General features: G+C 40.5%; 1 protein-coding gene across 2 annotated transcripts in view; it reads right to left on the bottom strand.

The window, feature by feature from the left end:
• Positions 1-5,692: 5,692 nt before the first annotated feature.
• Positions 5,693-17,864, bottom strand: part of LOC121864114 — a 117,645-nt gene continuing 105,473 nt past the window's right edge. Inside the window, exons 4-8 of one of the 2 annotated variants that reach the window (XM_042363029.1) lie at positions 13,549-13,682; positions 10,920-11,151; positions 9,993-10,142; positions 9,192-9,333; positions 5,693-7,680 (exon numbers count right to left, since the gene is read on the bottom strand). In XM_042363029.1, the coding sequence (XP_042218963.1) occupies positions 10,069-10,142; positions 10,920-11,151; positions 13,549-13,682 (440 nt within the window). In that variant the 3' untranslated portion in view covers positions 5,693-7,680; positions 9,192-9,333; positions 9,993-10,068. Of the gene's footprint in view, positions 9,334-9,992; positions 10,143-10,919; positions 11,152-13,548; positions 13,683-17,864 lie in introns of both variants that reach the window. The other variant, XM_042363028.1, reaches the window with a different exon arrangement.

Genomic DNA, 17,864 nt, shown 5'->3' with positions numbered 1-17,864 from the left:
CCGAATGATCCCTATTTCTAAATAACCCCAATCCAAATGACCTATATTCCAAACGAGCCTTAATCCTAATGAACTTCAGTCCTAATTGGCCCATTTCTATTGATCCTAGGTCTTAGCACCAGCCCTGAAGGCCCCCAGTCCTAATGAATCCCATTTAATGCTGAGATAGATATAAATCTCTAGTTTCAGTAGTCACGGGCAATGCCTCTTCTGTATTAACAACCAGAATCCTTATGTTATAAGCGCTAGACTTATTTATATTCTGAATACCCCAAAATTATCATATAACTCAAAACCAAATGTAAGCATCATGAGATCTTGGGATATATAATTCAGCAAGATCCCACAATGTCACTTAGACGTCAGGTGACAAATGATCATATGTTCCGACTTGGCCACTGAATAATTAAGAAATGGCAGAAAAAATAGGAAAATTTTTATGAGCTGCGTCAGCGCGGGATGGTTATAAAGGTTTCTCTCGGCCAGTTAGCAACTCAGTCGGTCAGTCATTTAGTCACTCAAATTGTTATTCTCAAGGCTGGTAGAGGAGATTTAAAAGAAAAATACTTACTGAATCCGACTCTGGCTAACAGACTTCACTGACCTTTTCATGAGAAGAAAACTCCTTAGGTCGTAATTGTTAACTTTCTGAAACCATCTCGTATTCTGTGTCAGTGAATTATATAACATTTAAGGTACGACCTGAGCTTAACTCTTCCAGGTTTTTATCATTGGTGGTGAATTAATGTTGTTTCAAGTAACTGCTCCTAAAAGTCCTCATACTTATATTATTTTATATAAGTATGCAACTATTTTTTATTTCATATTATTTACAGCTCTATCCAATTTATTTAGAGCATTCATTTACAGCAGTTTCATCATCATCCCAAGGAAAAGGAAACGATCAAATATGAATACAATGTCTCCTAGATTGTTATTCTCACTGTGCTACATAACGTTAAAGTGAAAAATAACTGGAATTATTTTCACCAGTAAGCCCTAAGAGTAGAGCCGCATTATAAGATGAAAAATCTGTGAGTGTCACTTATGCTGTAATGGTAAGAGATTCGATAAAGATGCTGTACAGACAAAGAGTAGGAGTGAGCCTGAGAGTGAGAGAGGTGGGAGGAGATTTTTCACCCGGTCGGAGGCGCTATTACCTACGAGAATATTTTATGCATATGAGACTTTAGCTGGAGTAGCAGCGGGACATTATGAAACCCCAAAGTAGACGTCAGGTGCCTGTGGATGTTTGTGCCTGGTGATAATGGTCTGATGGAGAGAAGGTGAGGCAGAGGAAGAGGGTGAATGTGGGCAGGTTACAAGTGAGAGCAACAGAAAGGACGTAGGAAAGTATGAAGTAGAAAGACAGACAGAAAGACGAAGATGGAGAAAGAGGGAGAGAAATATAGAGGTGACAAAAGAGAGAAGGGCAACACTTTCAAGATATCAATAACGTGCACTTCTCTGAGTTAATGTACACAAGCACTAATCTTGGTGACAAAGACGACTGAGGGCACCACTAACGTCCAGTGTTGCTGTTTTACTTATTTTTGTACTTAAGTAACTAATTCAGTTCATGTACTAAACAACAGGCACTAGCACTGTTATCAAGTGCCTGATGCTGGTGCCACTTGTAGTAGGTTCTCTAGGATATTAGACTCACAACGTTTTGATCACTTTTTACCTTTAATTCATTAGCAACAGAGAGGGTAAGGATAACATGCATCAACTCATTATAATGTATGTATTTACGCATTTACATTTCGGACACAGGCGCAGGGTGAGGTTGAAGTTAGTGGTTCATGTTAACCGTGCCAGGCTAATTTTGTCACTGTCAGAAGGTTATAGCGGCAGAAGACCGACCTTTCCTAACCATATCGTTTGTCAATCAGTTGTCAGCCATCGTCAAGGAACAGTTCAATCAGCCTGAACGTTAATGACTCCCGAGTTTACCAGTGATCGACAACAGTGATACTGGTTAATGACACTTGCTCGTTCTTGTGAGGTGGAACCACGCTGACTTTTTATTACGGAGTGGGCCATTGCGGTCTTGCAAGATAGGTTCGATAATGTAAACGTGTGAGCTCTTGTCGAGCTCCGGAACGTGACACGTGTCACGCATTATCTTTCACTCTCTTCTGTTTATCATTTTGTTTGACGGTCTAACTGTCTGTTTTTTTGTCTTCTCACTTGCTCTGTCTGTCTTCATGTCGGTTAATTTTCTTCACTGTCGGTCTGTCTGTGTCTATCTGTCTGTCTGCAGGCTATTTCAACATTGAAACCCCCTATTGACGTGTGTAGTTTTAAGCTATTGCTGTATGTCAGGAGGCAGGGAAATGATTTGTGACACACTAGACCATTGGTCTAATAGCATGTCAGCATATTCTGCAGGGCTGTGATGAAGCTGGACTGGGGTGGGTGACTTGGTAATGGCTCTAATTTTGTTCCACACTTCTGCTAGAGTGGTTGTTCTATTAATCCCCTGTAAGAATTGTTCCCAATAGGTGTTTCTCACCTGACCTTTGAGTTCACGAAATGCTCTGCTAGCTTTGAGGAATGCCAGGAGGTTGTCACTAGTTTTATTTTGCTTATAAGTGTTGGCAAGCTATTCTACCTTCTCTCCTTCTTTGATGAGGGTGGGGTCATGTGTCCACAGAGGTGGTTTAGTGGTGCCCCCCCGTCCTCCCTGACTTAACCCAGATGGTATAATGTGTTAGTCACCCATACACAGCATAACATTGTTACCTGATGGCTTTGGTAACATGTCCGCTCGCAGCTCATTACACCAAACATAGATGTTATACAGCGAAAATTGACTGTTTGCTGTCTTTACTGTAAATTGTTGATACATCATTGAGTTTTGATCCATTTACAGATCAGACCATTCTTTACATAAGTGAGCAGGCCACTTCCTGCTCCACTATTGTATGCTGTAAACCCAGCTATCCTGGGTGCAGCTTTCTTCTGGGTGCTGGACGTGTAAGGTTCTTGTAAACTATTACGTCAATGTTAAAAACTTTAACAAATCATTGTAGGTCATTAATTCTGCGGTTAACACTCCGGATGTTCCATGAAATGAACCTAATCGTTCGTGTTACTCGTTCCACCTTGAACTTAGTATAGAGTCGCGTGTTGGCTTCATAGATCAACCTGACCAATAAGTTAACCGTTTCAAATTCATTACCCCTGGAGTTCTTGATAATGCGTCTCACAGCGCTTATTCCAGTAGGATTTTTATACACAGGTTCCTTCATTAGTCCCGCGAGTTCCTCCTCCGAAAATATTGGAAGAAGTACAGGGTTATGGACAGTTTTCAGACCTGGGGTTATTAAAGAGACCACGCTAGTTGTCTGGGGCTCATTCTCCCCATTCATGCTTCCTTCACCATCGGTCTCGCTCTGGCTACTCACCCTCAAGTTCGCATCATTATGAGAGGAGTCACCAGCTCCTTCAGCAGCTCCACTGACACTATCACTGCCATTGTTTACTGGTACACTTACTTGGCAGGCTTTAACCTGACCTGCATTGGATAACGAAAGAGAGTCACTGTGCCTGTTGACTTCAGGTGGTGGAGGCGATCCGGCCGCATTGGCATCACTGAGTGTGACCGCTATTGTGGGTGGGGGCGGCCTCCCAGGACAACCGGGGTGCCAGGCCGTCACACCCTCCTCCCTGCACCCGAGACACTGCCTCCTGGGTGGGGAGGTGTGGCTGTTGATTTCAGGCGATGGAGACGACCCGGCAGTGTTGGCGTTGGCATCACTGAGTGGGACCGCTATTGTGGGTGGGGGTGGCCTCCCAGGACAACCTGGGTGCCAGGCCATCACACCCTCCTCCCTGCACCTGGGACACTGCCTCCCAGGTGAGGGGGGGGGGGCTACTCTCTCCCCTCCCGAGAGGCAGCTTCCTTGGTGGGGCAGCTCCTCGTGCTATGCATTCCTGTGCAGATGCCGCAGGTGACTGTCTTGTGACAGTATTTCGCCACATGATTGACCCCGAAGCAGTTGTACCACACCATACTGTATATATATGCCTAGTTATGTATTTCTCCTTAGTCTGTACTCACCTCTGAAGATGTGAATTACACGAAAGCGCTTGGAAACTTCATGTTTTCCTTTTCCTTGTGGTTATCAGCATATACCTGGATCACGCGCACCTGCAGTGATTTACTTGCATTTTATATATATATATATATATATAAGATATTTGGGGTAAGGAATAAATTTATCATATATAATAATATTTATTAACCTTCATCATATCATTAACATGGTGTAGTAAACTTTGGGTTAAAAATATCAATGTACTGTATATTAAAACTTCCCTGTAGAATGTAGAATTTGGAGACATAAGAGAGACATATTGTTTACGCCAAACTGAGGTTATAAACAAATAGCAATTACATTAATATTTTAGTTTTTAAGGAATATTATATACGGGAATTGTTGTGTAAATACAGGTTTGTTTTGCTCTGAAGGGAAGAATAAACTATTTATAATTTACAACCCAACGACCAGCTAAGAAATTGGGCAACATTTTAAACCAAATTGAACCCTTTTTTGTGGTCCCAAATTTTTAACATATTTATTAAGTCAAGTTACACAGTATAATAACTGACAGAAACATATACGGATTTGTAGCTCTGAATAACAAAAATACTCTGTTGAAATTAATTATGTTAAAATTTTAAAACAAAAAAAGATTGCCAATGTATGTTACAAGTAAGATTTGTTTAACTTTTACTAAAACTGATTGATGATACGGACCAAGTGGTTGACGTTACGATATCAGTGTTTCTTTTTGTAGGTTTGAATTACGTTTAGTATGTTGGGCTGAGTTTAGGTTAGGTTAGGTTCGGTTAGGTTAGATTAATGCTAGGATAACGTTAGGTTAAATTAAGTTTAAGGTAAGGCGTAAATTAAAGATAGACAAATGTGGTGTATTTCAGATTGTGTTGGGTGACCTACAAGTGGTTACGTTCCGATATCATAATGTTGCTCCACCTTTAAAAAAACAAATACCAATATTTAGTGGAGTGAATTGCTTTACAAGTAAGCCAAATAAAATAATACTAATATCGAAAGAGCGAGAGATAGAAACGTGTGAGGATTTAATAACACAAAACTTCAGCAGCTATATGAGGACCAAGACGCGTGAGAGTAACAAATAAACATATAAATAAGATAAAGAGTTGCCCAATATGTGTGAAATTTTATTCTAGCCACAATAACTGTAATGGGTCGAAACAGTTAATTTAAAGTGAGCAAGAAAATGTGGTTGAAACTTTTGACAATATATATATATATATATATATATATATATATATATATATATATATATATATATATATATATATATATATATATATATATATATATATATATATATATATATATATATATATATATATATTTGACGTCTGCAGATTTACCTTCAACCAGCCAATCAGAGACTTGGAACCGTAGATCAGATAATTAGCAGAACAAATGCGTTTCAGATCGAAGCGTGCGTGGGCGTACAAGTGGAGTGATCTATACAAGAGTGCAGACGGACATACAGACACACACATGGAGGGCGAGGCGCATATATATATATATATATATATATATATATATATATATATATATATATATATATATATATATATATATATATATATATATATATATATATATATATATTTGGAGTAACGTGGAGTCAAATGGAGGAGGCAAACAAGAGTGGTCCGAAAATTAAATTGGAATTTTTTAATAAAAACATTTATTCGTAATGAAAATTTTAATTCATTTTCAGAGTTTTATTTGCTATCGTTAATGTGATTGAACTTCGTAAGGTAAAGAAAATTAAAAACCATACAGTAGCTCAAATAATACAGTGACCCATATGTTACAGTGATTCAGACACTACTACAGTAACTCAATGACGTCATAATCACCATCATAATTACCGTTTAGTGATTTAGTAACTTCAGAATTACCACGAAATTGTTTAGTGACAAAACAATCGCCATCATAATCATTATACAGTATATTGTCTAAAAGCATCATAATCACTATACTGTCATCATACAATGAGTTAATGACATAATCACCATTCTATCACCATACAATGATTTAATGACATCAAAATCACCATACAATTATCATACAGTAATTGATGTCAGAATCACCATACAGAGTGCGGAGACATCAGAATTATCATCTAGTCAAACATCACTGTACATTATGTACAATAACCTGGTGTTATCAATGTACAGTGTCACGATATAATGACCTGCTGATGTCACTCTATAATAGCCTGATGATATCATTGCACAGTGTTCTGGTGTTGACAATGTACAGTGACTTGGTGATATCATGGCAAAGTGAGTTTGTGATGTCACTATGCAAATATTGGTAACGTCGCCATACCCTGACTACGTCACTGCACAAAGGCATGGTAACATCCCCGTGATGTCACTATGCAATAACTTGGTTACCTCACTCGTGACATCCCACAAAAACAAAAATAAATGTGTTTTGCTTATATTAACATATTTAGACGGTGCAGATAACATTCCATAGAAAACTACATTTACTGTTTATTCTTGAGGTACACTTGACATATTTCATCTCACATCTCCACATGGGGTGGGGGCGGGGCGGGGCGGGGCGAGGCGAGGCGAGGCGGTGGCGGAGCAGGGAGGCATTACTAAGCTCTCTAAGGACTGGAATATCTGGGGCCATCGTGTGTACACGGGAACATCCATCCAATCACAGCCTCACTGCCTCCACCACCTGCTGTTTCTGCTGTTGCCGCTGCTGGACAATGAATCACGGTAACAGCAGCACAAGGTCGACAACAGCTGTTGCCACTGCTGTTGCTCCCTGACTAAACTGAGCGACAAACGCCCCTTGCCAGCCGGCGCCTCCCGGCGTTAAACTGCACATTCCTCTTAATTACGTAAGGATTCATAAGCTCCTCAACACGGTGGCTTGCAGAATCGATAATGAGCCTTGAGATGAGTGCGTGGTAGGGTGGGTGTGGCACGGGTGTGTCTCATTGTCACACCAGCCTGAGATAAACACACACAAACACACACACACACACACACACACACACACACACACACACACACACAGCGGCTGCAACTGAGAGGAAACACTGCAGACTATCACCATCATATACATTGTAAGAATTTTGCACTTGCATTACCTCTGCCGCTGTTGTCTCCAGAGAGGCTGTTCCTAACTCCAGACCTCTGTTGCTACTACTTCTGACAGTGCTGTTACCACGTTCTGCTGCTGCTGCTGCTCTTGATATCCTTGCTAGTGCGACAATATCTCTGGTTGACATTACTGCCTTCGGTGGTGTTACTACTGTTACTGCTAATTCTGCTGTAAGTGTACTTGTTCCTGCTACTTCACACCTGCTTTTTGCTTACATCTCGTCAAATATCACCTTTGTTGAACAGGTTTATTATGTAATAGTTGTTTTATATTCTTCTTCTCTTGCAATATAATTTTTATGCATTATCTTTTGCCAAGATACATCTTACCTCTAAGCGATAATGCAAACTTATTTCTCCTCTTCCCTGTCGCGACAACTGCCGTGAGAGATAATTATGTGTGTAGTTTCCACTCTCGTTATGCAGGAAACTGATCTATGTTGATACAACGCTCTTTGTAGTCCATTAATCTGTGTAAATTTCCGCAAATTAGTTAAAGTTTAAGGTACATAAATGAAAATTTCCTCGAGGTTAAAAGCTCAAATTGTTTCTAATTGTTTATTATTCAATAACAAAATTAATTATCATTTCATATTGATTTAGTTTTTCCTTTCTTTAGTTTATAAATAATTTTTCTGGTTAAAATTTACGGGCCAGTTCATTCAGAGGTTCAAATATTGTTGTGGAGACAATGGGTAAATTGGAGACATCAATGAAGTGCCTTTGAAAAATAAAGGTTATATAAATTTTTAGCAATGCTTAAAGGTAACTTTAAACTAACTTAATAACTATATGTGTGTTTGGTCAGCTCAATGTCCATCCTTCCTCATCTGATTGGTATTTTATAAAACATGAGAAAAGTTTTTGCCCGCGTTCTTAAGGTCACTCGCCTGGCGGTTTTGAGAGTTCAACTTTTTTTCAGGAGAAAGTCGTTCTACTCTGCTCAAGTTTTAGTATTAGTTCAGGTTTAGCCCTACAGGAAGATGAGCGAATTATTCCCCATTTTTGTTTTTGGAAGTTCCTGAAATTTTAGCTATCAAATTTAAAACAAAATAAATAGAAAAGTAATGCACGTTTTGATAAGTGAGAACACTGCAGGTCGGAATAATACTCTCCCCCGCTTGTTCTCAAAAGTTATTTACCGATATTCTCCAAACTTTTCATACTATCTGTTCGCACCTCAATCTTAACCTCTTCATGGAAGTATGCAAACATTCACCAAGTTCCTTAGAAAGATAAGAAACCCAACCCTTCAAATTATTGTCTATGTCCTTCAGCTTAATAATAGAAAAGATTCTTGAGACTCCCTAGTACCTTGATAATGACAGTTAATTAGAGATCAACAGAGTTCTGCAGTAAATGTTGCTCCTATGTCACCCACCACAAATTCATTGCATCAATCAATGGTAACGAGACTCGTGCAGGAGCTTCTTATATTTCGTGAACATTTAACGAGTTTTCATATTGATTCTAAGTTGTAGAAGGACCTTGTAATGAGGTTTCTCCTTTCCGTAGTTTTTTATATATATTTTTCATTGATGCTTCAAGAGAAGAGGGTGACAAAGTGATAACAAGAGAAATTTGTGAACTTAAGTGACACTGAAAGATCAATTCCCCCAAAAGGGGATATTGCAAGAGCTTATGGCGACGTAAAGTGATAGTGGAAGAGAAAATCCAGATATAAAATTACTTTTCAAGACCAATTTTCAATAATACGCAAAAGCTCATTAGTCTTTACAAATACTGGTCTCCATCATCATCACAATACTCAAACGTTGCATTTTTGCAAACAATGTTAAGCAAGATTTTCAGCCATTTTCAAGTTTTCTCTGGATTACCGTAAATTCAGATATTGTATTACACTAAAGAAGTGTTAGTGGCTATGCTCCTAAGTTCTGTTCTCAAGTTGCACTCTTAGGATATACAGTATAATCAAGTTGCAGTTCAGGTTGCATATTCACTTATACGCTTACATGCTTACATTGCATCTTTGAATTCCTCTCTCAAGTTTCACTCGGGTTGTATTTTCAGGTTGGTGAAACAGTGTGTGATATTTGGCACTGTGTAGCTTGGTGGCGAGGTGTGGTGGAAGGGGGTGAGGGAAGATGAGAGGAAACACACACCTGTAAAGAGAAAAAACCTGATTAAACTAGAGAGAGACAGAGAGAGAGAGAGAGAGAGAGAGACAGAGAGAGTCAATAATATTTTACAGCTTTGAACTCGAATGGTTATTATATATATATATATATATATATATATATATATATATATATATATATATATATATATATATATATATATATAAACAATAGGATGCAGTCGCGAAATTAAACAAAAGTCCTGGAGAGGTAGTAATTTTACAGGATTTTAGAAACTGAAGGACTTGAAGTGCTTTTTTTTTTCTTCTTTGGGAATGAGTTCTCGGAGTACTCGAAGCTCCGAAAACATCTCGGCTTAATGACTCAAAGACTTGTCCAAAGCGGAGTTGTGCTCATCTAGGTACTGCACAGATGCTATAATACGTGTTAGAACCGATCGCCAAATAATCATTTTCTTTATTCATTGAAGACAGCCTTCTGTTCACTTCCATCTATTTGGTTAAGTTGAACAAGTGTTCATTCATGACTCATGAGATTTTAGTTTTCACTAAAATGCTTCCAATCAGCACAGCCTTCTTTTACTAGTTTATTTATCGCATTTCAACTGTATAATTACTAACAGAGAGAGAGAGAGAGAGAGAGAGAGAGAGAGAGAGAGAGAGAGATTGGAGCAGTCACCTTACCTGTCTGGAAGGATTGTGGGGACTCAAGGCAGGTCAGGGTAGTGGTGGGGGTTGAAAGGATGGCAGGAGGCGGGTGTTACCTCAGCAACACAAGAGCCACACCCATCAACACTACCCACACCTGCACATCCAATACACCCGCTGACACGCCTGCAACACACAGAGAAATAATGGTCAGTTTTACAACACAACATACGTCAATAATAATGCAACACAATACAATACAACTTAGATCAATAATTCAACAAAACATAGGTCAATAATACAACACAACATTGTTCAGTAATACAACACAATACAACACATGGTTCAGTAATACAACACAATACAACACAACATTGTTCAGTAATACAACACAATACAACACATGGTTCAGTAATACAACACAATACAACACATCATGGTTCAGTAATACAACACAATACAACACATGGTTAAGTAATACAACACAATACAACACATGGTTCAGTAATACAACACAATACAACACATGGTTCAGTAATACAACACAATACATCACAACATGGTTCAGTAATACAACACAATACAACACAACATGGTTCAGTAATACAACACAATACAACACATGGTTCAGTAATACAACACAATACATCACAACATGGTTCAGTAATACAACACAATACAACACATGGTTCAGTAATACAACACAATACAACACATGGTTAAGTAATACAACACAATACAACACAACATGGTTCAGTAATACAATACAACATGGTTCAGTAATACAACACAATACAACAAAACATAGGTCATGAAAATAGACTGACAGGTAAAACACCAGACTACCATTAACTTAATGTTATACGCATACTCTACCACTGGGGTATACTAAGGTGATCAGATAATGAAAGACCATCAACATTAACTTAGCAACCCATCAGAACGACCCATGACTAGACTTACCAGTTAACATGCCCTGGCTCTCGAGAGGGTCGCGGCGGGGGGTAAGATGGGCGCGGGCGTAGATGGTGTTCTCACGGAAGTAGACGGCGGCGATGGTGGCGGTGCAGCGAAGCTTAAGACGTCCCTGGCGTAGGTGACTTGGCCTAGCGCGGAAGTGGAGCCCCAGGATGGAGGTCTCCAGCCCTTCACCATTGGGCACTGGAGCGTAGTCGACCAGGAACGCGCTGTCTGCCTGGTCATGAAGGAGAAATGAGAGAACAGATTAATATGGGAAATACACAACCCTTAGACTTGTAGAACAAGTGCCATTGACCTGAAAATCGCTGTATTATTGAGTCTGAGAGCAATTCTACTTAAATATGAGAACAGGTGTTACTGACTTGAAGTTATTAAAAAGGCGAAAAGCTCCGGAGGCCAGAGGTGTACCAAGAGGACAGATGCCCAGGAGAACAGGGTACAGAGGTCTTGTGTGGCCATGGGAGCGGAGACCACCAGACATCACAACGAAATCTTTGCATTATAAATTACTCTGTTACCGTCATGTTTACTATCTATTTTTATTCATAATGTAATTAGTCTATTTTTTAATTCGGAGACTATTTGTATGTTTGTGATATGTACTGTACACCTGTATTTAAAATGTACTGTATAAAAAATTAATCAAGTAACCCACAACTGCATATACAAAGGCAAATACCATTTCAAGACCGTTTATAAGCCGGGTATTGGGTAAGTCACTTCACTTCTTCTTTTGCAATATCCACACGACGAGTGTACTATACAGAGTATAATGCTAAGTTCCTTGTGGTTTGTTTTTGTAAAATTAAAATTTTGGTGCTTTTTAATGGCCAAAAAAGAAAGGAAAATTTTGTTTTCAACAAATGAACGAAGTAAACGAACGGGTCTTATTTCTTCCAAATTTGGTTCAATTGTAGAAGGCTCTGGGTTGTGGCCCCTCTCCCACACCCTCTCTCATTAATCTCTAACATCCTTCACACTCTCCTGCCCTCACCACTACCATTCGCTTTACTCTCCCACCTCTCCCCTTGTTTCTCTCTCTCATATCCAGATCGTCTCTTCCACATGTACCATCTATAGCACATCCTTTATGTTCTACTTATATCCATATTTTGTTTGCACACTTCCTCTCTCTAATATTTGTTATCCTATCCTAGATCTCTCTCTCTCTCTCTCCCTTTCTTACTCCCTTCTTCAAGCTTCCACCCAACGAGACAAACCCTGAGAGGCTTGCCAGAGGTGGACGATGGAATTTCCCACTTTGAGATTTCATCGCCTTTCTCCGGTGGTTATGAAGTTTGAGATGGTCTTAATAACACCTTCTCTCGCTCAACTTACCAGACAAAGTTTCCCGGGTTCTCTGGACGGCGCCGTGATGAAGCGCCCAAATAATGAACTCACTCTATGGCTTAAGTTGGTGACATCCGTCCATCACGGTGCTGGCTGATGGTGCTTTTAGTGAACCCCACAAGCAGGACTGCTGAAGGTGACCCATTCCTCATCTGGGGTCATGATGCTCATGGTTTTGACTTTGAATGCTGTGACTCTGATAGAGTAAAGCTATGCTACAATTGAGACTACCTCGAGGATTAAATTTGTTTATTGTTCGAATGCATGACTTACCTCTGCTTTTCATCGTTTCTGTCTTTAGCATTTTTTTTTCTAATTGCATTGAAAGAACCTCTCGTCGATTTTAATGTCCACTTAGAATATAACAATATTGAAAGCTGCAAGCGAGCTACGTTGCGTTCATGCAATTGTTATAACGTAATATTGGAGTAGAGAAGACGCTAACCCTCTTCACCTCTCTGTGGATTCTGGTTGTGGATTCGACGTTGAATTTCGTGTCGTAGTTGATTTGAACATTTATAATCCTTGTCTGAGAGTGTGTCGAACTTTTCTGCGTTGTGTTTCTTTCCTTTTTAGAATATTAATCAACTGTACCATCAGCCCGCGACAATTAGAGGACCCCAAAAAGTTAGATACCTAAAACGTTAAACTGAATATAAAAATGTAATTATAAAGATCACGGTGTACCGTATCTTAACTATCACCATGAAGGTGTACCGTACCTTAACTATCACCAATATGCATACACAAATCAAGGTGTACCGTACATGCAACTATCACCATCAAGGTGTACCGTACCTTAACTATCACCATCAAGGTGTACCGTACCTTAACTATCACCATCAAGGTGTACCGTACCTTAACTATCACCATCAAGGTATACCGTACCTTAACTATCACCATCAAGGTGTACCGTACCTTAACTATCACCATCAAGGTGTACCGTACTTTAACTATCACCAATATGCATACACAAATCAAGGTGTACCGTACATGCAACTATCACCATCAAGGTGTACCGTACCTTAACTATCACCATCAAGGTCTACCCTACCCTAACTATCACCATCAAGGTGTACCGTACATGCAACTATCACTATCAAGGTGTACTGTACCTTACCTACGACCACCAGGGTGTAACGTTCCTGTAACTGAGATTTTCAAAGTGTTCCTGATCATCAAACCATACCAAAAATATCTACCTACGGTCCACAAGCTGTACCGCACCTATCTCCAGTGCACTGTGGTGTACCATACATACCTGATCGTCGTTGACGTACCACATGAGGGCAGCGGCAGGCTTGGAGGGTGAGGAGGTACAATTCACCTGTACCACATCCCCGGCGTGGTACTTGTTGCGGGTACCAGATATGTGAGGGTCGCTCTCCGGTGTGTCTGGGGAGAGAGATATAGAGCTTATGCAGTATAGAGGTGATAGCGAGTGCCTTAAACTGTAGTTCTTAGTTTAGCTTTTATTACTACACAGGGAGGCAGTGTGGCCGTCACACCACCATACTGCCTTCACTTTCTTAACTACAGAGTTAGGTAACCATTGCCAGCTGGATAACTGAGGGTGCCCTTAGATGAATTATAGTTTGTTCATTCTAAACCTGGAACTGAGGCCTAGGGTCTGTTTATAGCATGGCAACTGATTGGCTGACGGACAGACACCCAAAGAATCCCTACAGCTCTTTCGTATTTAATCTATCATATTTATATTCTGATATTTTAAGATATAATAACTTTTGTGCTCGATCCACGACGACAAGTGGATTTGATGGGGGGAAGGGAAACAAATGAAAGTAGCTATTTCTTTAGTCCTCTAACGTTTCGGGCTACGCAGAACCCATCTTCAGAAAGAATATATCAAGTGGAAGTGTAGTAAAATCAAGTGACAGCATGGCGTGTTCAGTCTCGTAGGATGAGCCACACAAGCAATGGGTGGGCATACATTCTATGGCTAACCATACCTTAGAGCAAGCCATCTGTAAATTTTTGTTTGTTAAGGCTAAAGCCCTTTGCACTTACCGGTAATGTTAACTAGTTCGAGGCGCCCACCTCCTGCGCTATAGCTACTTTGTTTCCCAAGTTCCCTGACAATTCCTGCATCAGTTGGAGTTTTTCATTTTGGGTGTGTGCCGTTCTGTTATTATGGAACGTCAAATCTTGTCTAATTCGTTGAAATCCACCTCGTTTGCTGCATTTTGAGCAACTATGGGCTCAGTGAGGGCTGCCATGATCTTGACAAAGTTCTGATGTTCAGTGGCAGCAAGCTCCTCTGGATTAGTAAATTCCCATTCCTCCCTGTCTCGGTGGTAGTGCAAGGAGTGACCTTTCTTCTTGGGTTAAGCGAAGGTCATCCCGATGGCTTCTGCCAGAGGATATAGGAGAGGTTCGATATCGGTGATAGTGCGCATCAGGTAGTTCCATTGATACTTGACTCCATGAAAGAACGCTAGATGTTGCTCGGTTTTAGCAAGAGACAAAGCTTTGATTTCGTTCACCCACTAATTTACCTTTCCAGTTACATACTCATTATTCAAATCATTCGTGGAATTACCGCACCGAGGCGTATTTGGCCGTCCTTTGTTATTTTGACTTCACTTCCGCTGAGCGCCTCTGTAGCCCGGGTCATGGTATTCTGGCTTCACAATGAGGAACGACTTGCTAGCGTTTGGGTACCCTATTTGTCGACTACGTGATGTTACTAGGTCCCACCACTTTTTGATGCCCTCCGCTTTTCTTGCTCCTGTAAAGTCATTAGCAAATGCCACTTGGCTGACCTGGGTTGTTTCATATTTTATGTTGGAGCACGGATAGGCCTGTGTTATTCCCTCAGTTGACTTGATGGTCTTGAAGCTAGTTATATAGAGGTTTGTCGGGTTCCTGTAAGTGATTCAACTTACATTGCAAAGCATAGACACTTGATCACTTGATCTAGATGTTGTACGTACTACTACTAACACTTTTTTTCTTTTTAATGGCCTCCAGCCTCCCCCAATAGCCACACCTTCGCCGCCATTTTATTACCTTCATATTAAGTATCCTAATACATAAGTAGCTATCCTAGCTGTGTTGAATTAGTTGAGCCGCAGATCTATGCGGCATTCAGTGACTGTAACCTCAGTCAATATCTGCAGCTGTTGTCGGCTTTGGGGCCGAAGCTCTCGTTCCTCTGAGGCAGAGCAAAGCCGACCGAAGGAGAGAGGGCAGTCGATATCTCATCCAGGCTGTAACATAACTTCTGGGCTACTGCTTCTGTTCGGAGAGCACCTCCGTAGAAGCATCTTGCACTTGGTCCCATCCCACCGGAGGTTGTGAACACCAGTGGAGTAAAGCTGCCTTGATCAACGTTCAGAATTCTTTCCCCATATGCCCTTATCTTGTCGTTCTCGGTCCTCCTGTGTGCAGCATCGAGAGCTAAGTTACGGTGACATGCGGCCATGGGATCAAAGATCCTGATGTCGAAGAAGGCTCGCCGTTTTTGCGTCCAGAATCCTCGAGCACTGACGTCAACATGGGCTTCGTTGGATGTGTTTGAAGTCCAATGTTGGAAAATCTCACCGTCCAATGGAAATGGGGTCGGTTCTACCCTGACATCACGGCAGATTTCCTTCAACATATTTGCTGTGAGAACCCTTACTTCGTCATGCCTCATGCATATGAAGCCCTCTTTCTTTCACACCATGGTGTGATCGGCGTCATAGGAAGAGCCACACACGCATTGGGAAGGCAAACCTTCCACTGGCCTACCGTACCTTAGAGCATTGGCATCTGTAAATTCTTGTTTATTGAGACTGAAACCATTTGCCCATATCGGTAACGTAGTTAACCAGTTTGAGGCGTACACCTCCTGCACTCTAGCTACTTTTTTTTTCAAATTCTCTGGTACTTGCAACAACAGTTGCTGCAACTTATCCCTTTGGCTGTGCTATCGTTCTGTCGTAATGGACCTTCGAATCTTGTTTACTTCGCTGGTATCCACCTCCCCTGTTGTGTTCTGAGCTATTATGTGGTCCGTGAGGGCTGCCGTGAGCTTAACTGAGTTTTGATGTTCGGTGGCAGCAATCTCCTCTGGATTGGTCAATCCCATTCCTCCCAGTCTCGGTGGTAGAGCAAGGAGTGATCTTTCTGCTGGGGTTAAGTGAAGGTGTTTCACCTTTCCCGTTACATACTCGGTCTTGAAGTCAGTCGTGCCAATTACTGCGCCTTGGTGTCTTTGGTCTTCCATTGTTATTTTGACCTCACTTCCGCCAAACACCTCCATTGCCTACAACTAGTAACACAAAGTCTACTTCTCTACTTCTACGTTTAGTCATACAAAGTCTACTACTACTAATACTACTATTACTACTACTCCTACTAAATTCTCTTTACTCCCAATAGTCCCGCTAATAACATAAATAATTCAGTGACATTTTTCCACTACCCTCCTCCAACAACCCTTGGAAAAAATCGACCCAAGCTCCCATAACACGAACACTAATCCTTCCCCTACCTGTAATAGAGGAAGTGTTTTCTCATATATAATCCAGGATGAACAGAGCCCAGGGCGGGCACCAAGAGATGGAAATGTTTGGTTTTCACACGAGGTATAAATGTGGTTGTGTGGTTGTGTGGTTGTTGGTGGTAGTGTAGGAAAATGTATCATAGATGTTATTGTTGATGGTATTGTAGGTGATTCTATCTTGGTTGTTGATAATAGTTTAGAAGAATGCGTAATGGTTGTTGGTTGCTGGTGTTAGTGTAGGAGAACGTAGATTGGATATTGGTTGTTGGAAACTAACTGATTATATTTTTGTTTGGAAAAGTCTGCATGTTTTATAATAGTTCGTGTGATACGTATGTATCTGTACTTATGATAAAAAAAGATGTCTGTCTGTCTGTCTGTTCCAGCAATAGTTCCAAAAAGGAAGCAGTAAGAGACCTGAAGCTTTACACACACACACATATTACACAAGGTTTATGCTCTTTGGTATTACTATTGACCACGGACTCCGGGGGGTTTAGGCAGGAACAAAAAATCTTTCCCAACTGAGGTACCCGTGTCGGGGGGTGGGGGGCAGTCAAGGTGATATAGGATATATACCTAACCCGAGTGAAACTAGGCAATTTGCCTCTAGTATATATATAAATTTTAGAATAATGTTTCGTTTTAATTGTATATTACCTGTAATTTTTTTACTTTCTGTTTTCTAGGATCTGGTGATGGGAAATTATTTTTCGAAACGTTACTAACTAAAGAAACCCAACTTAGTCAAGATGTTTGTGTTTTCCCTGGTCCTCTCTCTCTCTCTCTCTCTCTCTCTCTCTCTCTACACACACGTGTGTGTAGGTGGTGAACACAAATACTTGCACTCACATACACACTGCGTACATAAATATAGCACAGCAAATAATACACAAACATACGAGAGGTACCGGGTAATCCTAAACATACAAACATACCTAAAACAAACATACACCCACACCAGCGATTATATAGCCCTTTATTAGGTGAACGAGTGGGTCATAATAATACTGCCAAGGGAATATCTGTGATAGTGTTGATGTTTGTTTATTGTAATGTAATGGGAG

Source organism: Homarus americanus, unplaced genomic scaffold (assembly GCF_018991925.1).
Source record: "Homarus americanus isolate GMGI-L3 unplaced genomic scaffold, GMGI_Hamer_2.0 scaffold26351, whole genome shotgun sequence".
Classification (NCBI taxonomy): domain Eukaryota; kingdom Metazoa; phylum Arthropoda; class Malacostraca; order Decapoda; family Nephropidae; genus Homarus; species Homarus americanus.
The sequence above is the reverse complement of the archived record's forward strand: the minus strand, read 5'-3'. Positions and strand labels throughout refer to the sequence as shown.